The sequence below is a fragment of the Lutjanus erythropterus genome, chromosome 7 (genome assembly GCF_056507025.1).
Source record: "Lutjanus erythropterus isolate fLutEry1 chromosome 7, fLutEry1.hap2, whole genome shotgun sequence".
Classification (NCBI taxonomy): domain Eukaryota; kingdom Metazoa; phylum Chordata; class Actinopteri; order Lutjaniformes; family Lutjanidae; genus Lutjanus; species Lutjanus erythropterus.
Genome location: NC_139323.1, coordinates 28,438,666 through 28,462,237, shown reverse-complemented (window position 1 = coordinate 28,462,237; position 23,572 = coordinate 28,438,666). Strand labels below are relative to the sequence as shown.

General features: G+C 40.3%; 2 protein-coding genes and 1 long non-coding RNA gene across 3 annotated transcripts in view; 2 read left to right on the top strand and 1 right to left on the bottom strand.

The window, feature by feature from the left end:
* The window catches only part of acbd6 (acyl-CoA binding domain containing 6), a 41,220-nt gene extending 34,848 nt beyond the window's left edge, over positions 1-6,372 (bottom strand). The window contains exons 1-4 of the mRNA XM_084723469.1: positions 5,862-6,372; positions 5,577-5,641; positions 4,298-4,394; positions 633-709 (exon numbers count right to left, since the gene is read on the bottom strand). Of these exons, the coding sequence (XP_084579595.1) occupies positions 633-709; positions 4,298-4,394; positions 5,577-5,641; positions 5,862-6,140 (518 nt within the window). The 5' untranslated portion in view covers positions 6,141-6,372. The remainder of the gene's footprint in view (positions 1-632; positions 710-4,297; positions 4,395-5,576; positions 5,642-5,861) is intronic.
* A 10,156-nt stretch (positions 6,373-16,528) lies between these two features.
* LOC146324163 (uncharacterized) lies at positions 16,529-18,000 on the top strand. The gene is made up of 3 exons (XR_014771186.1): positions 16,529-17,473; positions 17,601-17,768; positions 17,893-18,000. It is a non-coding gene; the product is annotated as an uncharacterized LOC146324163 (long non-coding RNA).
* Positions 18,001-22,470: 4,470 nt separating this feature from the next.
* The window catches only part of xpr1a (xenotropic and polytropic retrovirus receptor 1a), a 96,197-nt gene continuing 95,095 nt past the window's right edge, over positions 22,471-23,572 (top strand). The window contains exon 1 of the mRNA XM_084722265.1: positions 22,471-23,106. Coding sequence (XP_084578391.1) covers positions 23,038-23,106 — 69 coding nt within the window. The 5' untranslated portion in view covers positions 22,471-23,037. The remainder of the gene's footprint in view (positions 23,107-23,572) is intronic.

Here is a 23,572-nt window from a genome sequence, read left to right as displayed (position 1 = left end):
TTCCATTCAATAATTTTTGAGATGGACCAACATTGTATCCTGGGAATATTGTTGATGCCTTTAAATCTTTTCAGGTTTCAAACAAAAAAGTTGTATTTGTTGCTGATCACTTCTGTTCTTCTAGCGCCATGTCTTTGTCTCTCCTGGTAACCAGGCACGTCAACAACCCCCATGTGGGGCAGAAATGCACAGGAGGAATATATTTATTCCAACCAGAGAGAAACAATCAGATTAAATGTTTACATGGTTATTATTTTCCTTTCGAACAAAATATCTAAGGTTTACACCACCCCTGTCAAAAGGAATTTTCAATCTGATTGAATTTCATATCAGAATAAGGAAATATTGTCCATGTAATCACATCTAATCAGACTGAAAGTTCCTTCCAATCCAGCCGGACCAGATCAGTCTCTTCTGACTGAGGTGTTTACATGAGGCACTTTTATTCTGATTGGACTGTTATTCTGATTAACTGTAAAATATCAGGGGTCCGTCTAAATAGCTGTGAGATGCACATGGAGTTAACAAAGCACAATGATACAAGATACTGGAGTCTTTTGTCACATAATCAACGTAATAGACAGTTTCCGATGTATGGCTGTCTGTGTTTGAGTTACTTCTGATGTAAATACCTGATCATCTCCTCCTGGTACAGAGAGCTGACTGCTGCTCCTCCGAAGCCTGATCTTCTTTCTGCTCCTCGTCTTTCCTGCCAAGTAAAAGACAGCCGCACATTAAAGAATAATATCCACCTGATAGTAAAAACTAAAATATGACAAAATAGAGATGCTGGTCACTGTTGACAAACGTACTTCTTGTTCAGTGATAGCTAGTGTCAAACACTAACCTTGTCTAGCTTGGCTTAGTTCTGCAGTCTGTGTTGCTATTCCATGTGGACAGAGTTTGTTGTTTTTTGAGCTCAGTACAATACAAAAGGGTTGGGTTCATTTGTTGACCATGAATGGCTGTGACAACAGCAGGGGCTCTAAACCTTTTGTAACTTAAGGCTCAGTGTTAAAAATAATTCTGAGGGCCACCTTCCCAGACAAATGACATAACAGAACCAGAAACAAGCAAAAATGAACTGGGATACGACAGGATTTCACAACATTTAACACACTTTGCATTCCACTAAGCATCATTGCTGGACATTATGAATCCATATTTAATGTATTTAGGCTCATAGTCCCTTGCCACAAGCTTTGGAGTGTTTATTGGGCAGGGTTGTTTCCTGCATATATTTTCCATTTCAAAAAAATTTCCGTTTTGTTTAACAGTATCTGATTGATTGGTGTGGTGATATTTAAACCTAACTGGTCATTGAAATTATGCATTTTAATTTGATGAGTTTTAGTAACGTAAATTCTTGAGCGCATTTAGATCAATAATTTTTCATTTTAATGGAACTATCTGGAAGCATCACTGCCTTCACAGCCCACTAGATGGAGCTTCGAGGCCCACCAATGGGCCACTGGTTATGAATGGTTGACCTATACTTTTTCACCTATAGCCTTTGCAAAGCCAAAGCATGACAAAAAAACGAAGATCAAAATGTGTAAATTTGAAACAAGTCTCTAGGGCCTCAGACATGACCTCATAGGTAATAAATATCCAACAATATGCACAAGACCACTATAAAATATACAGCACCTAAATTTGTGACCCTTGTTAATCCTCTGCGCTTTTCATGGAATTCCATATTACATTCAGTTCAGCCAAGACTTTATTACCCCGTCTATTCTTCACTGACCAACCTCCACTCACAAAAGAACCCACACAAATCTGATTTCAGAGAGTGGGAGAGAACATGACAAGCGGAGCAAAACAACTGTGCGTGCACTTTTGGGGACAACCTAATTCACTTCAGAAACTCAGAATATTCGCTGATGCACTGGCCCTGCTCCTCTGCAGCATAATGTAATATAAAGCCAGTGTCTGCTCAACAATTGAGGCAGGAACAGAGGTCAAATTCTGGCTATTATTCTCTCCCCTGCTTCTGTGTCTATGCACTTCTACTTACACCATTTGACCGTGCCTCCAAAAGAATAGCCACTGCCATGCTATGGTGCTTTGTTAACACTAATACAATCATCTTCTATTCAGGGGTGCATTTGTGCGTTTGCTGGCATGTCTGCCGGATGCTCTCCTGTCATTGTGCAAGTGTGGGGCAGAGTCAGCGAGTATTGCCCCAAAGAGAATAGCCAAAGAGAAAAGAAGGTGTCAGGATAGGACATGTGGTTGACAGTGACGCTATTAAAGAGACTTAAATATGGAAGGAGGGTAAAGAAAGGGGAGGGATGGAAGTAATAAAAGAGGGAGGTGGTTAAAGAAGAAAAGATGGGGGGAAAGATTAGTAGGGGAAAAGTGGATAGCATAAAGATGGCGGACAACGAGGAAAGAGGAGGAAGAGCAGTGATGAAGAGGTGAGGGACACCAAAGGAGGAACAGAGAATGGAAAGAAAAGGTCATGTAGCAGGGCACGTGACAAGCCTTTATGACACACATAAATATATTCTTTAGCTTTTCATTTCAAGAAAAAAACAACCTTCTTCCGTCCCTCTGGGGCTGTGCTTATAGAGCATTATGTGACTGTGGACCATCCCTCAGTCTGGAAAGAGGGAATCCACACATGGTTCAGATGTTTGCGTCACATCGACATGGCAGACAATTTAAGGTGTGAAGCTTTCCACTTTAGTGATGTCATTCTCACCTAACAGAACTTTTTTTATATTGATATGCCATATTGATATGAAATAGTTGTGTAAACACAGCCCGGATCTGCACAACTATTAGCGCATTCTCAACCTCACACTTTTTGCAAAACATGAGACACACAGTGTTTTTCAAATCACTAAACACACATCTCTACATGAGACACAAAAATCTAACGTGATGTCACTTCTTTGCTCTTTCAAAGCACCACCTTTCAAGATACACCTATAACCATCTCAAATATCAAATGAATGTGAGGTGCAAGCAATCAAACATTTATCTTGCAAGCCAGCTGGATTCTCAAGTTCACATGAGAATTTGTGTAACAAACAATCTGGCATGTCATGTTAATAAAAATGTATGTGGTTTTATTATTATTATTATTATCCAAAATAATGCAGACTAAATTCAGAAAAAAATCCTTGTTGTTTGTATAACAGTAACCGTCTTAGTTTTAAAATATTTCTAATCCAAAACCCCTCAGTGTCAACTCTTCCTAAATAAGTTGTTATTGTAACTGAATGCTTCTGCAGCTGCCTCGAAGGACAGGCTGTCCATGGCAACACAACTCTCCTGACACAGTCAAAGGAGGACATGACACAGGAGAGTGTAGAGATGTAAACAGTCTATCTTATGTCACCATACACACAGGCACATCTCAGCAGTAATACCATGACAGGGTTTTTTTTTTTTTTGCATTATTCATATCCCAAAATGTCAGCTATTGAGGAAGACAACATAATCTTCTCATGCATTTTTCATGCTTTGTTTACAGAAAAAAGAGCCATTAAAAGGCCTGGGACAAAAATGACATTGTGACACTGACCTCTACTGGCAGAAACCTGCACTGCATCTTCGAAGGGCAGCAATGACATTGGATGTTTCTACATTTGTCATCATTTTCATCTTAACACGGGCAGAGCTGAGTTGAATACTTGTGTTTATTTGAAATACCTCTAATGGCTATTTTTAATTAAAAGGTGGGTGGGATTTGCTATTTAGTTAAATGTTGTTATCCAGTAGGCAAGGTTCCATTTACAGAACAGACACAAGTATAATGATAATGTTTTCTTATTGGATGAATTTGACCTTCAGTTCAGTGTCGTCACAGATGAAGATTTCATTGATATCGGCCTTTAAGCAGGAAAAAATTGACCCTTGACCAAGTCTACAACTCATTTACCATCTGTGTTGTGAGACTGGGCAACATATCGATATAATGTTGATATTGTGATATGAGACTAGATATTTGTTAGATTTTGGATATCCTTATTAGGTGCCATGACTGTGTTGTCTTTTCCTGGTTTTAAAATGCTGCATTACAGTAAAGTGATGTAATTTTCTGAACATACCAGAGTGTTCTAGCTGTTCAGGTATTTACCTTTACCCACTTTATCATTATGTCCACATAAATGATGAATATTTATCATAAAGCACCAATAGTCATCCCAGTATATTTTTATTTTAATTGATTCAGTGCTTTCCAATCCACTATATTAGGATTAAGAATGTTACAAAGTTGTATAGTATAGTAATGAAGATTAACATTGAAATCAAATGATTTCTCACAAATGGTTCTCATTACCTTTGTGCTGCCTTCAGGGTCTAACACGTTAACACATGAAATGTACTCCTGCATCGCCTGTTCTGCATCCATGTCTCCAAGCTGCTTCCAGGCTTGCCTGTAATGATATCATAAATGTAAACTGGAGGTGTACATTTTTTTGTATATCATGTGTTGTTATGTTTCAGAAAGTCTTTCAGAGTTAAAAAAAACAAACAAAACAAAATCAAAGTAACAGACTTAAACAGGCAGGACATTTAATATGAAGTCTCACTGAAACTGAAAACAGATTTTAAGAACCAGTTAATAGTTGCCAGTTGTTTCATAATGACTGCTGTTACAAATGGAATTTGTTTAGATACGATACTAAAAAGAAATCATGCTAAAATTATTTTGACTGATACTGCTATTGTGTTATTATCCACAATAGGTGGGAGTCAGCGCTGAGTATTAGCAAGAATCTGGTGATACAATATTTATCATAATACGGGGATTACAGTTCAATATAATACTAAATATAGTGATACTGTAAGCAAGGAGAAAAATTGCAATTTTTAAAAAAAATTAGGAAAACTGTCAAAATATACAGAACACACCACCATATACATATAATCTGAGTAAAACTTTTTTTGTATTTGTATAGATCACAGTTCCTGTAACATCCAAGAATTACTTTTTCTGTAATCTGAGCAAAGAAAAGATATGCATTTTTTTTTGAGTTTTTTTTTTTTTTTTTTGACAATTGAGTGTCACAGAACTTAAAATTGTGATGCTCAAGTGTCTCTATCTATCTATCTATCTATCTATCTATCTATACACACATATATATTCTATTTTTTTTTTGTATCATAATTCTCATTTTCACTGAAAATGTGACTGATGATGAATGATGTGACATTTGTTGGGGTCTGTAAACTCTGTGGGTTCTTACATCTAGAGAACAAGGGCATCTCTCTAACACTACAGTAATTCATTATAATGTTGTTTTGTCATACATTTTTCCTTTATCAAAAAATTGCAGCTTTTATGATTTAGCATCTGGCTGTTCAACAATATTGTTCATTCTGATTTAAATTTTTGGTTTCAATACACTTTGTATTTTTAAGAACACACTTGTAAAAGGGGTATAGAAAAGGCATTCATGGGCACACAGAGATATTCACTCACTCACACCCATGTGCCATTTAAACTACAATCCAAAATGGTTCATTTATAAATGTATACCAGCTACATTTTAAACACATAACAACGTAAACAAACCATTTCTTTAAAATCTGGCATTTAATTTTAGGTTACATACCATTTTCTCTGTCCTTCAAAGTCAAAGAACCCAGGCTTTGGTGTGTTGCACTTTCCCACTTTGACCTGAAAAGAAAAACAGGGATTATTCGGGTGATCCACTGTTTTCCAGACCTGATTACATGTACAACATCATAAATGTATGTCGGCCTATCTCATCTGTCAGTAATCATGATAACAGAGGGATGTTGGACATTGAGTATTGGTTCTTATGTAATGTGGTTCTAGTGTTTGAGGGGTTATTTTTAACCTACGCAACCACAGTGCCATTTAATCCGACACGCACCTGTTTGTAGCGGGCGTACAGGTACAGGAGCTGGTCCCTGCTGGCCGTCTGAACCAGGTCTCGTACGCGGTCGGCTGCAGAGTCGAACTCCCGCTCCAGCTCGTCTCCTTCCAGCCGGTCCCCCATCTCCATGGCGCTGCAGTCAAATTTACTCAGACCGAGGTCCGAGTCCGAGTCCGAGCCCGCTCCACCGAGGGGCTCCCCTGTGTCGGGCCGGGCTGGGTCTGTACCTGAGCCCGTCGCAGTGTCCGGAGAGGACGACGGCGACCCAGAAGCCATTGTTATTATTGTTTAGACCGTTAGCGTAGCGTCAGAGACGACGTGCGCCGTTTATCCGAATGAAAAACGTTAACGACGAACGAACAGTAGCGGCCTGATATATGTCTTTGTTAAGTATTTCAGCGGCGATTTTGTTATTTTTTAATCCGTTATCGTTAAGAACCCGTGACAGTCGGATTTGTTTCTGCCGTTGGTCCGACTCTGGTACTGTCAACTAAAAGCACCGGCTAAACCTACTGTAAGCGAAGAAAGGTTCCGGGTGCCTTCCTGTCTGCGCTTCACGGTGATCGTTCGATAAGAAAATAGACGTTAGGAAGAATGCAGGAAACAAACAAAGAAACTGAAACTGTTTATTTTGTTATGACTGTGATTTAAAAGTATATAACAAAGTTTAAATGGCTGGGTTGCACCAATAACAATTAATTTTTAATCCGGATTAAATAAGGGCATCCCATGCAACATTTTCTTTAAAAAAAATGTGTAGACTCATATAAGCACAATCCCTCTGATTCATAACTTCTGACCAGTCGGCAATATGTCTCTCCTTTGTTAACCTGCCATCCCCCCTCTTCATCTCCTGCAGTGGATCTCAAATAGTGGTCCAAGGCACTTTGCCAGGGGTCAATGAAAAGTTTTCAGATTTATTCATTGAAATTATCATGATATACATTAAAAATGTGTGTTGTTTGTTCATTTATTTATTTTCAAACGCCATCATAATTCAAGGAATACTGCCCTATATATTATCTTCAAATTACATCAAACTAGCTCAGCTAGCTAGCTAACTAGCTTTTCTCTTTTTTTTTTTCCTCATTCAGAACATATTGAGGACACAATATCTGTTGAGTTTGTTTATGCTGTGATGTGTGGGAGGTTGATCCACCTTTTTTGGTCAAATACTATGACTATTTGTCTTTGTGTTGAGCATATTGTCAGTCAGAGAGTGCACACAGTTCTTCAACCTGTTTAGCAGAGCAGAGAGCCAGAAGGAAAGCTGTTTTGTGAGACAGGGCTATCAATTCTGCATCAGCATTAGTTGTATGGTGCTCTAGTGACAGACTAGTCCCAGCTTGGTGCCTGCAAGACACGGCCTGGACACAAGCAACGGGCTCTGTTCAGAAACTGACACTAAGGGAAAGTTCCCCATGGAGCGCTGAAATTTGTTGAAAAAGAGGGTTTTTATTTACCCCAAAAAATGCAAAACAATATAAACCAGGAACTTAATAACTAGGCCTATAAAGGAGGTCAACAGAATATAACTACACTCAAAATGACAGCAACAAAACAAGGTGTTAACTGAACAAACTGACCTAATAAAATGAAACAGAGGGAACATATATACTGGCTTGGCCAAACCAACTAACACAAAAGGGGAAAACAAAATGTATATCCACTAAAACTAATACACAGGAAAAACTAACTAAACCCAAACCCCCCTCTGACATTGCTGGAGATGGTACGGCCTGATGAGCTGGCCACAGGATTTAACAGGTTCCACCCCTTACTCACCTTTTGCCTGTCCAGGAGGAAACCACCCCCACCAGCATGGTAACTCAAAGAAGACAAAGAAAAATGATTAATACAACAGAAAATTGCTAAATTTAACCTTACAGTGTGAAAATGTGTGCACTCCATTTAAACAGTGTAAAGCTAAAGGAAAATAAAGAAATTATAACTCAAATAAACTGTAGTGTGGACCTGAATTGTTTGGGGTGTGGCTGTCTGCAAATTAAATTAACCTGTGCATTGAACAAGGAAGTGAGGTCAGTGTGTGCATGGTTTTACCCTCAACTGTCCATTTGTGTGGCCTTGGCCATCACAATGACCTCTTATCTTTTTTTTTCCATAATTTTGTTTTTAATAAGTATTACTTTCTGTTTTCTGTTGCAGTTTGGTCAGGTTTAGACAACAAGACTACTTGGATCAGTTTAGGCACCAAAAGCACTTGGGTAGGTATACACTGTAACAAATTTCTGTAATTTTACTGTGAAACAAAGAAATCCTTACTGTATATTTCAGCTATTTCTGTAGTTTTTACAGCATGATACTGTAAAATGAGGACATGTTTACTGTATAATATGTATACAATAAGTTACTGTATACTTATAATTGGTGGCAGAATTTTACAGTAAATATATTGTTACTGTAACATGGGAATTTTTAGCATGATTCCAGCAGTCACATAATAATCCGCCTTTGCTGTTAGTACATTTTACATTATTTAAAACAGAAAATGTCATCAAGAAGACAGAAGAGGACCCGACTTTCCCCTAGTCCAGGTAAGTGTTCTTTTTATTATTCCTCACTGTTTTTAGCTTTTGACCCCAGCAAGGTAATTAATTATTTTTTTAAGTGGATGTTAGTTTAGCACAGCTGTCATAACTGTGGCAGGTGGTGTCTTTCTAAAAGGGCAAGGTGCACCAATTAGGGACACCATCGAAATTTAGAGTTACCTGCAGGAGGAACACGGGTTCCACTGTTGGTTCAGGCCGGTGGAATGAGGCAGGTGCACACTTGATTCCATACTGGAAAGGAGAAAAAGGGAGAACCAAACAAAATTCTAAGGCACCAATTTTCACTCCTGAAGCATTTTAAACTCTTTATATGCCATTTGGCAGGCAGTAAAGCTGAGCTCAAACTCTGAGTGTATATTTTCAGCAGTGGGCTTTTGTTTTCAGGACAAGAGTTTTTACATTGAAAGACAATTGACAGATATAGACAGCCGATCAACTTAGTGTAGGACTCATCATAACTTGCAGAGCAGATGATGCTTGCTTGTACTTGTTTTTGCCACCGACAGGCTTAAAATCTGGCTGCAGTTTGCCAGAGTGAAAGAGTGCGTTAGAAATCCACCTCTGGTCCTGCACAGGGATGGTTTTTCCTCATTTCACCTGGCAAATAAAATGAAGCTGCAGCCCCAGCAGCAGCTGGCTGAGATCCTCCAGACTCATCCAGTTTGGAAGATGGCAATAAATAAGTATTAGTTTATTGTATAAATAAAGGCCGCAGTAAAGATGGCTTACAACAGAGCCAGACTGAATAGATGCTGTACTCACAGGGGCTCCTTCCAGGCTGGTGTTGACACGAGAGCTCACAGAGGAAGGAGCACGGCTACACTGATAACATCTTTTTGCATTCAGGTACACCAATGACATGGAAATACAACAGAAAAACAGTTTACAGTAGAGTCATTCTTTCCTAGCCTACAGGTGGGCTAGTAAATCCCATTATTCTTTGGAGGTACTTTAAAATAATGTAATTTGCCAAGTAGCTAGATAACCAGTTAATAAATGCAGTAGAACGGTAGGTACTGTAAACACGCCCACAACAGCTCTTGACAAGTAAACATTGAATGGGAACATGCACTGAACACTGCAGCAGATACACACACTCATGTAAGGCCACTGTTATAAATCATTCTAAAGAAAAAAGCGGGCGTTACCAAAAAGCTAGTGAAAATGGTTGCTGTCTGCTGACTGAAGATGTTGTGTAGCAATAGCATGACAGTCGACAACATAATGATAAAACGACTTTCTGAGATAGATAGAAATATAACTAGTATAACATGGCCAAATATTTAAGAAGAAAAACAACTAACGTGGCCGAATATTTAAGAAGAAAAAAGCAGGCTTTTAGTTACTTAATATTAGTGATAACTGTAGCGTTAACGATTCTGTGGTTGCCGTATAACAATAATGTGGCACTCAAACAAAATGATAAAAAATACTCAACTGATGGAAATATAACATTTATGACTATTTAAAAACTAGACTGAAAACATGAAGTAGTTAAGTAACGTACTTTGACGTTGAGTTGTCTCCCGATTCACTCGCTGGGGGCAGCCTTCTATCTGTCAGCAACGACGTACGCAAAGAAAACGAAGTTAAGTTGGCTGTGTAGAAGTTACGTTGGCTACGTCCAATGTCACCCCGCGGCATGATTGGTCTCCTTCCAATTTCACATTAGACGTCGAGTATCATGATTGGCCCCAATCCAATGTGACAATGGACAGCGAGTATCATGATTGGATGATGAGATTTGAGAATGAACAGCCGATTCTGAGTCAGGTGGCGCCATATTGGCACCCCTGAAACCAAGTTTTGAAGGCTTGTATAAGATTTCGCTAGGTCTAAAAAATTGTCACGACTTTAGGAGACTTGGATTACATCAGACAAGCAGTATGGAGCCATTTTATGTTTTCTTTTTGTTTGTTTGTTTGTTTTTGTGATGTGATGTTTTTCTCTTCCGTCTTTTCTGTCTGGTCACCATTCGCTTACACTGTCTGGGAGATTCTGCAACACTGTTTTCCTGTGAAACTCCAGCTGTTTTTTGCAGACTGACAAAATAAACTTAACCCTCAATCGGCATGAGGATGAATAGATACTGACTGAATTTCTTATTTTTGGGTGAACTATCCCTTTAAAGACAACTTCTGTTGACTCCACTTTTAAAAGCTACTGATTCAGACAGTGACAGTGGTGATTTAGTACGCTGGTTCCCAACCTGTGGGTCCTGACCCCCACTATGGGCTGCCAAAGAGTCACAGAGGGTAACAAGGTCTTCTTGATTTTAAAGCGAAAACTTGCCATTGTCTTGTGAAGACAAATCAATTAATTTATCTTTAAAATTTAAAGTGCACTCTAAGATATAAACTTAAAAAATATCTGACAGGATAAAGACGGGGTGCAGACCTGAACATAAACTATATTCACAGAGCCCTCATCCTGCATCAGAACAGTAGAAAAGAAAGAAGAAAAAACTAAATTTGTCAAAAGAAAAGATACTAAAAATACTTAATAGGCCTATTAACCTAAGTTTTTAAGGCCTATAAACAAAACAAAAACGTAATGCATCTGTATTATAGAATTGGAGAAAACGTTCCTAAAATATCAGAAAAAAAACATCTCTGGAAAATATTCACTGGAAAATATGTGCTCAAATTTCAATAAAATCTCTCATTTTAAACTTCCTGCAGTGACTGTGTTCTTTATTTTGGTTAATTGTAAAGTTAAATAGTTGTTCTGTCTGGTCATTGTTATGTATTGAATATAATATGAAACATGCTTAAATATGTCACTTAGTCAGGGGCTGACAGTTCACTCAAAGACAGATGAAGGGAAAAGGTCAGGAAACACTGATTTAATATAGCAAGTACACTTTAAAAAGTCATTAAAAATAAATATTTTTAATATGGATTTGTGACAAGATGGCTGCAGGTCCTTAAAAGGAATTAGAACTGTTGTGTTCACTCTGACAGTGACATCACGTCAGGGTCAGTGACATCACTACGGAACCTTTTTCAAATAGAATTCCGAGAATTCTGGGCCTCCTTCCCAAACCAACCTTTGACGAGGTAAGACATGATTTTCTTTGCTCGTGTGTTTTGGTTTTATTGAACTGTATTCTGCTCAGAAAGGAGTAAATGTATTTTCTTTGCATCATTATGTGAAGTAAATACATTTTTATGAGTTGCTTTCCAAATAACATTGCAGCAAAATGTACATTTTTTTGTCTGTGATCAGAGAAATGTAACTGCACTTTTTGTCTCACACAACACAACTTAAAAAACTAAACTTGTTTTACTTGCTGTCTAAAATACATGTCTAAAATGAAAAGTTTATTATCAGTGTTATTTGTTGCATTAATAGTCCAAGTTGCAAAAGTAAGTGTTTATGTTAATAAACAGAATGATTTTAAATGTCCACTAATGTCAGTTACATTTGTACATTATTAATACTTGATTTCAGTTTAAAGACCAACAGGTTTAATCTAAAGACTAACTGGTTTTAGATGTTTCAGTGTTTTAGAGTGATATTTTCTGGTTGACCTGCTTTTATTCTGAAACTGAATTTGAACTTGTTGATGCACAGCGTACTGAAGAGTCGTTTTAGTTAAAGGTCCAGTGTCTAAGATTTACTGGGATTTATTTGCAAACTATGGCAGAAAATTTACATTCTTTATTTCATGTTTATTTGATAGCATTGAGTGATCTAACTATCTACCAATAAATTTGTTTTGTTATTTCCTTTTCAATATTATAAATGAAGAAATTTGCGTTGACCACAGCCACCATCTACCATGTCTCTGAAATAGATTAATTCACCTCAATAAAACTCTTTCAGAGCTGCCTCAAGACTTTGCTGTTAATTCTTTGGGACTGTGTCATATTAGGATTTGCAGTTAAATGAATTTGAAAAGTGTACTATTGTGAACTTTCTTGGAAAAAAATTGTAGTATGTTTTTTAAAAGTATGTTATCATTAGGGTATTATAACCTGAACATAAGAATAATTTGTAATATGTACAGAGTTTGTGGGTTCTCTTCCATGGAGGCTGCCATGTTGTACCGCCATGTTTCTGCTGTACCCCAGAACAGACAAAACAAACGCTGGCCTCAGATACTGCCTGTCTCGTTTTTTACTTGTTTCACAGTCACTGTAGGTTGGAAGAGGAAAGCGAAGCAGGATGTTTGCAAACTGTTTATCAGTGAAATAATCAGTGTGTGTGTTTGTGTTTGCAGTTCTTCAAAGTCGGTTCGAGAGAGTTCTAAGAGCATGAGTTCTGGATTCGATTCCATTGAGAGACCTCGGTCTCCAGGAGACACCGGCCCTCTTAACATCATGGAGGAGCCTGGAGGAAGGGGTGGCAGACCTTCGTCTCCTGGAGGCCTCGACCTTCTTACCACCAAGGCGCACGAACAAAGGGGTGGCAGACCTTTGTTTCGTGGAGGCTCAAACCGTTATATCACCGTGGGAGCGCACTGGCAAAGGGGTGGCAGACCTTTGCCAGAGGATGACATCTGCGCATCTCCCACGGTGAAGGCACACTGGCAAAGGGGTGGCAGACCTTTGCCGTGTGACATCATCAGCCCATCTACCACCGTGAGGGCACCAAGGCAAGGGGGTGGCAGACCTTTGCCTTGGGACGATGACACCAGCCCATCTACCACCATGAGGGCACCATGGCGAAGGGGTGGCAGACCTTTGCCATGGGATGGCAACCCGTCTACCACCGCACGGGCACCAGGGCAAAGGGGTGAGAGCCCTTTGTCCTGGGACAACACCAGCCCATCTACCACCGCATGGGCACCGAGGCAAAGGGGTGAGAGCCCTTTGCCTCTGGAGGACACCGGCCCGTCCACCACCGCACGGGCACCAGGGCAAAGGGGTGAGAGCCCTTTGCCTCTGGAGGACACCGGCCCGTCCACCACCGCACGGGCACCAGGGCAAAGGGGTGAGAGCCCTTTGTCCTGGGACAACACCAGCCCATCTACCACCACATGGGCACCGAGGCAAAGGGGTGAGAGCCCTTTGCCTCCGGAGGACACCAGCCCGTCCACCTCCGCACGGGCACCGGGGCAAAGGGGTGAGAGCCCTTTGCCTCCGGAGGACACCAGCCCGTCCACCACCGCACGGGCACCGGGGCAAAGGGGTGAGAGCCCTTTGCCTCCGGAGGACACCAGCCCGTCCACCACCGCACGGGCACCGGGGCAAAGGGGTGAGAGCCCTTTGCCTCCGGAGGACACCAGCCCGTCCACCACCGCACGGGCACCGGGGCAAAGGGGTGAGAGCCCTTTGCCTCCGGAGGACACCAGCCCGTCCACCTCCGCACGGGCACCGGGGCAAAGGGGTGAGAGCCCTTTGCCTCCTGAGGACACCAGCAAGTCTACCATCAGTGCGTCTTGCATCACAGAGGAGCAGGAAGAGCTGGTCGAGCTCCTTCTTTCCTTTGAGGAGGAGTGGTCAAGGATAAGGAAGGAGCTGATACAGAGAAGGCAGGAGGATGAGGAGAGACGAAGACGGGAACAGGATGCAAGAACAAGGCTGGCCCAGTCCTTTGTCCTGGACTGGGCCAGGAGGAGGCCAGAGACACTGTCATCAGACAGCCAGCAGAGGGACGAGGGTGAAAAAGAGGAAACCCTGAAAGACTGGATGGCCCGAAAGAAAAAACAAATGAAAGAGGAGAAAGAGGCGTTCAAGCAGGAGGTGAAGGAGAAAAAAAGACAAGAGAAGGAGCAGAAAGAGAGAGAACAACAAGAGAAAGAGGCACACAAGAGGAGAATGAAGGAGATAAAAAAACAAGAGAAAGAAGCAAAAGAGGCGTACAAGAGGGAGAAGAAGGAGAGAGAACGACAAGAAAAAGAGGCATACAAGAGGAGGAAGGAGGAGCTAAAAAGACAAGAGAAAGAAGCAAAGGAGGCATACAAGAGGGTGAAGAAGGAGAGAAAAACACAAGAAAAAGAAGAGAAAAAGGCACTCAAAAAAGAGAAGGAGGACAGAGAAAAGCAGGCAAAAGAGGCAAAAAAGCAGCAGAGATCCAAGGCTTCAAAGATCGGCCTGCTGATTGGACGTGCTTGTTTCTCTTGCTACCACGTCGTGCTGACAAACAGAGTTTCCTTCGAACCCAGCACTGTTGAGACTGAGGCCTCCTGCACACCTGGTAAGAAAGTCAATTTTTAGACTTCCAGTTAAAGCTTCATAGAAGTCTGCATTGTCTTTTTTAATGTGGAGTAGGCTTGAATATTTGGCATGTGTTTTAAATTATCTAATTCATTTACGTTCGTTACATTTACAATACATCAGAAAATTCATAAAGAAAATTGGAAACAGCTGTTGTCAATTTGTTTAGTTGCAATTTTCTTCTAATTTATAACAAAACAAATTATGGTTTTGATTTTGAACATCCTTACAACATTCATCAATTATATTTTGGCTCTTACACCATTTATGTAAATTATTTACCATATATGATGTTCTTTCTACACTTTACAGGCGTTAAAAATTTGAATTGTGTGCACAGAAATGCATGAAGCTCAGTGATGGATGTATATTTAAGTGCAAATTGGACCTACTTGCCCTTGTTTTGCATGTATTCTGTAACAACCTGCTACAAAACAAGAGAATCAAATTTGCTGTGGTTTGAGGGGTGCAGGTGTGCAACTGAACGTCAGACTTAACATTTCATACATTTTTAATTTCAGCTGACACAACTCACCAAGAGCAGGACATTGAACAATGGAGCTGGACGGTTGTGAGGAGACCGTAAACACAGTCATGAGGAGAGCAGGGATCTGGCACAGAGGTAGGCCTAAATTTTACCACTCCCACTAACTATTTACACGCCCGGGAGACTTTCTCTAAAAAAAAAAAAAAGAAAAAAAAGAAAGAAGAGCACCCAGTAGAAACAGATTAAATGGAGAGTTAACTGAGGAAGTACAAGGTACAGGGAAAAAAATTAAGGCTAAAGCCAGCTACTGATCTGGTCAATGATAAGCAAGTGCTGAGAGGCTGGCGGTGGGAAATTAGAAGCCAGCTGTCAATTCGACTAATGCATTAAACCTAGCAACCCACTGGATCAGCTGCTGACTTGACTGGTCTCTAGCTTCCCAGGATGGAAACTAGTACACTGAGGCTTGCAACCCGTTGGATCAGTGAATGGCTCAGCTGGTCATTATCTTCTGAGGATGGTCTCTTGCACGTCAGGACTAGACACCCGCTGAAGCAGCTAACGGCTCAGCTGGTCCTTAGCTTCCGAGGCTAGTTACTGGCATGGCGAGGCTAACCAGATTAGGCACTAATGGTCACTTTCTTCTGTTGTATTCATGAGAGCAGGCATCACTTGTTTGCTTTCATGTCTGTGAAGTCTTAGAGCCCTATCTTACGTTGATCTAAAGCGCAAGTGGGAAGTGCACACACATAACCTTTTTCTCTGCGGGTTGGGCCGGACTCGTGTGGTCAGATATAGTGTCTTGTATGTTTTGTATGTTATAGATCATAATTTAGTTTAGTCATTGTTTTTCTGGATCATAACAAACACACAGACACAAACACTGCAGCTGCTCGAGCTGTCAACTGACAGCTGTGATCACGCTGTCAACTGACAGCTGTGATCCCGCCCGCGCTCACTTTACCAGTCAGTTTAGAATTATTAGGCTTTATGTATATATATATTCCTTATTAGTGAGTTTATCTTTAAAGACACATGCGCGTACGGCTGTTTAACATTAATGAAAAGTGATTGTAGTGACGTGTGCGCGAGACACATGCGAACGCTTTTAGTTTCAATATCTACAATCTGAAAATATATAGAATAGAAAATATGTTCAAATAACACTTAACTAATCGACAATCCTGTGTGAGGAAGAGAGTGACCATGAATGAAGTTGTTTTGTGATTGTGATTGTTACTCCAGTCCGCTGAGCACAAAACAGCAAACGCGCCGGGCCACGCCTTCGTTTTGCCTTCAGATGTTAAAACTCCTCAGAAGTTAAATACCTGAAACTCCCAAGTAGTATTAGTAAATAACTCCCAACTAGTCAGCAAAACATCTACAAAAACCCAACCAAGTCCAGTTTCCTAAGAAAAGCTTTTTCTACGAATGTCATGACCTGGATGACTGCGAATCTTCACAGACATGAGAGCAGGGAAGCGATGCCTGCTCTCATGAATACAAGAGAAGAAGGCAACCATTAGTACCTAATCTGGTTAGCCTCAGCATGTCAGTAACTAGCCTCAGGAGCTAAGGACCAGCCAAGCCAGTAGCTGTTTCAACAGGTGCCTACTCCTGGCTTGTTTGTGACCATCCTCAGAAGACAGTGACCAGCCGAGCCAGTCGCTGGTCTGCGGGTCGTCAGCCCCAGTGTGCCAGTTACCATCCTGGGAACCTTGTGATCAGTCAAGCCGGTAGCTGATCCAGTGGGTTGCTAGGTTTAATGCATTTTGTCTAATGAATAGCTGGCTTCTAATTTCCCACCACCAGCCTCTCCAGCACCAGGTCAGTCGCTGGCTTTGGCAAAGATATATCCTGTACCAACTCCTCAGTTACTCTGTGCTCTCACTCACAAAGTGTAGTCTGGTAAGGCATAGACTACAAAAAAAAATAAAAAATGCCCGGGCTTGGGAGTGGTTGCAAGGCACTAGAGACGCCTTGACAATATGAAGGCCTTCTCAAAAAATTCCAAGATCCCTACCTGCTCTACAAAGGCCCTAGAGGGCGTTTTGGTCGGACAAATCCTCCTACCACCGACCAACTATGAGCAAAGGCCTACCTCTGTGCCAGAACAAAGAACAAAGAACAAAGAACAAAGCAGCTGTCACCTCATCAACCACAGAAACTGCAATCCGTCCAGTTTCCTACTACATGCTCTCCTACAGTTAAAAGTCAAGACAAAGCCCTGCCTCTCCTTCCTCATTGCTTCTGCACAGCTGCAATCGTACTGCTGCAGCTCTTCTGGAGACCAACAGCAGTTTCTACAGTTGCTGCCACCAATGAGCCTGTGGCTAAAAAACGACTTGGGTGTCTCCACTGTGCTCCACTCCACTATCCCTTCTTCCTGTAAGTATGTCAGAACCAAAATGTTCTGTTGTCCGCCTAATTTTGAGGAATAATCTTTTTGGTTTGAAGAAGGATTGGACTGTATGTTTCACTTTATCTTTCTTCTTTGTCTATTTCAATTTTAAAGGTACCTCCTTGAATTCCTCCCTCACCATGTCGATTGCCTCTGAAAAAACAAAAGCTACACCTCCTCTGTAAACGTCTCCTCTGACTTTGATGAATACGCATCAAGGCTTCCTCTCACACTGGTGTCCAGCAACAGGCACCAATGATACTCAGGCCTCCACCTCCTCTTGTAAGTATTTTAAAAAAACTCTCTGATGAAATGTTAAGATTTTCTGCATTGTTTTGGTTTGAGAAAAGAAATAAGGATTGGACTGTATGTTTCACTTCATCTTTTGTCCACTCTAATTCTTAAGGTACCTCATTGAATGCCGTCCTCTGACCATGAAAAATACATCAAGGCCTCCTCTGATACTGGTGTCCAGCAACAGGCACCATTGAGCCTCTGGCTTCCTCCTCCTCTTGTATGTATCTTAATGCCTCTCTTATGAAATGTTAACAATTTTTGCATCTTTTTGAGAAATTATGGTTTTGGTTTGAGAAACATCTTAAGGATTTGGCTGGCTTTCCTCATCATACCCATTTTCTCTGCACAGACAGCTACAGCTCCTCCACAAACACCTCAGCTGACCTTCTCTCACACTGGTATCCATCAACAAGCTCCTGTGAGCCTCTGGCCTCCTCCTCCTGCTGTAAGTGTCTCAAAGTCTCTCATGTTAAATGTTAAAATTTTCTACATCATTTTGATAAGTAAGATTTTGGGCTGTATGTCTCACTTTATCTTTTGTCCACTCTAATTTTTAAGGCACCTCCCTCACCGAACCTGCTGCCTCAGCAAAGACAGCAGCTCCAGCTCTTCATCATCTGACACTGGTGTCCAGTGAACCTTCAGCCTCCTCCTCCTGTAAGTATCTAAACATCTCTCCTGTGAAATGTTAGAATTTTCTGCATTGTTTTAAGAAATTCTGGTTTAAGAGAAACCTTAAGGACTGGACTGTATCTCTCACTTTATCTTTCTTCTTTGTATTCTACCATTTTTTAAGGTACCACCACATTCCTCTCTCACTGTACTCACTGCTGCAAACACAGCAGCTTGTTGCCACAACTGGCAACTATGAGCTTCTGCCCTCCTCCTCTTCCTGTAAGTATTAAACGCCTCTCCTCTGAAATGTTAAATTTTCTGCCTCGTTTTGAGAAATAATGTTTTTGGTTCAAGACAAAACTATAAGGATTGTGCTGTATGTCTCCACAATTGATGCCACAACAGGCACCAATCATCATCATCATTGTAATCACCATCTTTGTGCTCAACTCCACTATTCCTATTTGTAAGTATGTCAAAGCCTCACCTGTGAAATGTTAAGATTTTCTGCATCATTTTGAAAAATTATGGTTTTGGTTTGAGAAGTAGCCTGTATGTCTCACTTTCTCTTTTGTCCACTGTCTTTTTATTAAGGTGTCCCCGCTCAACTCTCTGATGATCTGCCTCTTTTCTCTCTGAGCAGAACACGGAGAGAACCAATGTAAGTTTAATGTGGATCTTTTACCTCTGAAAGTTGTCTTTCTTTTAGCAGATATGTGTCTGATATAAATTAATTCATGTTGTGCCACCGCCACTGAAACGATGTGTGTCATCTACAGGAACAATGCACAGCCTGTTCAGAGATGCAGAAGTGTTCGCTCCTGTACTCCCAGACTAAGGAGCAGCTTCTTCCCTCAGGCTGTGAGACTGCCTCAGTCATCCTCAGCTCTCTGCCATGCAACATCCAACTACAACGAAACCTTGATATACAACCCTGTGTTGTATGACTGTAAATAAATCTGCCTTGCTTTTTGTACCTCTTGTGTTGAATTTATTTGTCTTTGATTGTCTGTTACCACCAGTGGTGGAAAGATTACTGAAAATCTTTACTCAAGTAGAAGCACTGTTACATTGCTAAAATATTACTCAATTACAAGAAGAAGTACTGGTGTTAGAAAAATACTGAAGTAAAAGTACAAAGTATTTGTTGCAAAAACTACCCAGAGTATTAGTTACGTTTAACTGTTGATCTCATGTCACCTCTCCAGACTAAGGTTGCAAACTTTGTGTGTTATCCTACAAGTGATTAATCGTTAATAATTTATATGTCTTAAAACACATTTCCTTTTTTTGGTAATTTTTTTTTTCTCATTTTAAGTTTTAAGTTAAATTTTCCTTATTCAACAAATGGCTCCACCAGACAAAACAGTGTCAAATGAGGTGCAATTACTGCCATGACTATTGATTAAATATCCATCAATACATTTTTAATCAGTTAATTTAATTAACTGCAATTAATGATTTGTTACTCCAAATGTGTGCTGCCACAGTATTTTGATTTGGTTTTCATTTGTATGTCCTGGTTTTCTGCTGTTCCGTTTGTGATCAGATCATATTATCGGCCACTACAATGCAGACGAAAGGTTTGGATATGAATTCAAATTGTACTCAGTACTCAACTATGATTGTAAAAGTAACTAAGTAGATTACACCTTGTAATGAATAAATAAGTACATGTACAGTACAGACTTAAAAGTCACACATAGTCCACAAAGAAATACAATGAAAAAAGACACGACAGATGTTTTCTGGTGTGCCTTATTAATTAGCTTATTTATATTCTACATTTATGTCTCATCATTACACAAGAAAACCTGAAAAAAGTATCATAAATTCAAATAAACAAATATTGAAAATCACAAAGCTTTTTCCTCTCCAAATGACACAACCAACAACTGAGTGACATTCATTCAACTGAGTAACATTCATCCAACTCCTTTTCTATCACACAGAATGGGGACAATAAAGCACTGACTGGTGTGTTTTCTGCTCTACTGTTGGTTCTCCATCAAGCTGAACTGTGCACAGTATGTGCAGAACTAAGTGACGTCTCCCCTGAAAATAAGCCCATCCTGAATAAAAGCTTTGCACTTCAAGTATAATCTGGTGTTGAATCAGTGAATAAATGAAGATAAGAATCAGTTCATATTCAGTCTTAAACATGAAACATGATGATGAACTTGTTAGGGGATAGAGTTGTTGAATTGGTGTTGTGATAAAAATACAGCATGCTGATTATTACTGTAATAACAATTATAAGCCATAAACATGGCCAACAACATTTTTCATACCATTAAACGATTATCAGGCCTTTATTCTGAAAGGGGTATGTGCTGTGTTCATTGATAATGATAATGAACTGTATGTTTTATATATAAATGGTTACTTTATTCACTCAATATTGCACATCCATGTTTACTTTATTCCTCTTCTACTGTTGCTGCTAGTGTCGTTGCAGCCTGTATCTAGCAAGCATTGCTTACTGTAAATCTTCAAGTTTTGGACCCTGCCAATAAAATAATTAATCCACAAATCCATCACATGGCACTTCAAAAGATGACCAACAGTAGAAATGCATTACTATAAGCCCACATCTACATGCATGTGTGCCCCATTTTAATTAAACGCTTCTTTTTTTCATCATTAGACATTTTTCCATCATTATAGCCATTTAATATCACAGCTGTGTCTGGCCTCATCCAACTCAGATGCACTGGAGGCAAAATGCATTAGCACAGTTTGTCCAGCAGATGCAGCTGTTGGCATAGTGATGAAGTATCACCTGTTCCATCACTGCAACAGACACTGAGCTGCAGCCCCAAACGCTCATGAGATGAACTCAGAAACACACAGAGTAGCCTGTCCAACTTGTTTAGTTTAACTTTCAGTAACTTTCAATGCATTTAGCACACATCTAGGGAACTTTTGAGTTTGGACAGTATAATGAGATCCTTAATGGAAGCCTATTATCCTGCTGTGCCAGAGCACAAACAAAGGTTTCTGATTAAAAAAAAAAAAAAGTAAGGACAGTCTATAATTCACTGTCCCACTTCCAGATAAATTGTAGAAATGCAGAAATAAGCAGGAATTTTGGAAAAAAAAAAAAGTCTGTGCAGAGACAAAGGGATGATGACAGTCAATCATGACAAGAAAGTACAGTTGTAATCATTATGTGATCTTGGCCATAATAACTTTTCTTTTTACAAAACTGCTGCTAATTACTAATTCTGAGGATGACATATTACTTGCACATCCCCCCCTTGACCTTCTGCCCAACTTATAAATATTTAAATTCTTAGTTCATTGCTTAGGATTTTGTTACTTTTGGTATTTTTTAATCGTTGTTGTTATTTAAGTACTTGTATGTTTACATCAGGGGTCTGAGAAAAAAGGCATTTCGATCCTTTATTATCAGTGGTTCTCAACCTCTTTGATTCAGGTGCCCCCCAAAAAATCACTAAGACTTCTAAGACTGTTCAGGAATTACTGCATAACACATGAAAGCTACCAAACTCACATCATATCGTTGGTACAACCATTGTAATATTAAAGCAAGCAAGCAAACAAACAAACAAAACAACACTCCCCAGTCAAAAATATGGCTGTTATTTCACATCATGCTTGCTTGGATGTAGTTTAAGATTGATATTTTGTTAAAAAAAAAAATGCAAATGTTACTTTTTGTTAGTTTTTCTCTCTGTTCAGAACACAGAGGTTTATTTTGGTAATAACTGGTAAACATCTCTGTAGTTTTAGCCACTTCTGAGGTGGCTGCTAAATTTCTTGAGACCATCTTTGCATATTTTTGAGTGTTTGTACCTCATGTGAATGTCTTAAAGGGGCTGATGTCCCTGCTGCTTGCCATAAAGTTATTTTAATTTTATTTTATTCTTTACAGCCATCTTGGAAATTATCCCCTTGGAGTTTCAATCACCAGGTTAAGAAACAGTTGTTAGTATGGACTGTCCTGGCAGAGTTGACAATAAAGTTGAGTCTGACTTTTGACCCGACTTTTTGCTTTATTCGCTGATTTAAGTTCAACTTTCATTACAGACACACAGCAACAGGCTTCTCAGAGACAAAAACCTGATGAAACCAGAGACAGTGGTCTGGAGGTGAGGGGTTTCCTGACCGCACTGCCAATAGTTTTCAAAGGAGGTCCCGACAGCAGCGCCCAGCCGGCCGGTGCTCCTGCGCGCTTTGCTGACGCAACCACGTCGCCGCTGTGGCTCAATGCGATGGCGGACCGCAATGTCCCCAGACCTGCCCAGCTGGGAGGGACGGAGCAAAGTCACTGAGCCACTCTCACCGGCTCCGTTAAACTGCCGTCCGACCACCTGTTTGTCACAGTAAGGCCGCTGCCGCTGCTCCAGTCCTTCCCGTGAAAATAGTATGTGGGACGGGATCCGCTCCTCGGAGTGCACCGACCGGGACGAGCCAGCAGAAGTGGAGTGAAGAGGAGCAGGAGCGGAGTCCGCCGCCGGGGCTGACGCACCGCATGTTGAGCCAGCAGCAGCAGCAGCAGCAGCAGCAGCAAGTTCACTGAAATAACAAAAGTCGCGTCGACGGGGAAGAAGAAGGGGACAGCAGCTCTCTCTCGGATTTAACGGAGGTTTGAGGGGATAGTTGTTCCGGCAAAATGAAATTCGCGGAGCATCTTTCGTCCCACATCACCCCAGAGTGGAGGAAACAGTATCTCCAGTATGAGGTAAAGTGAAATTTATCTTGTGTTTGAAGTAAACGCTTTGTGCACATGACTGCATGGGTAAAAACTCCTTCAAATGCATCCGCTTTCAGAGGAAAGTGAATGATAAGAGTCATTATGAACTATGACAGTTTTTTGAAAGCTTTGGTATTTATTTTTTTCAGTTTCAGTATAGCCCGCTCCTGAGGGCAATAAACGACGGGAAAGACAAGGGATGTCCTTTTGTTTATGGAGGGGAAATTGACTGCGGTTGTTAAGAGCCATAGGGAGCATTCAGTGTTTATTATTACTGTTTGCTGAGTTTACAGCCCCTTATAATGAACAGAATTAACATTTTTCTTAACAACTGAATGCCTTTCATACCAGAATAATTGCCCAAAAAATATTTGTCATTTATTTTGAACAGTTCTTAGTATAAATATTTTGGAATATTCTACAAATTATTTCTTTTGCATGTTCATGTGCTTAT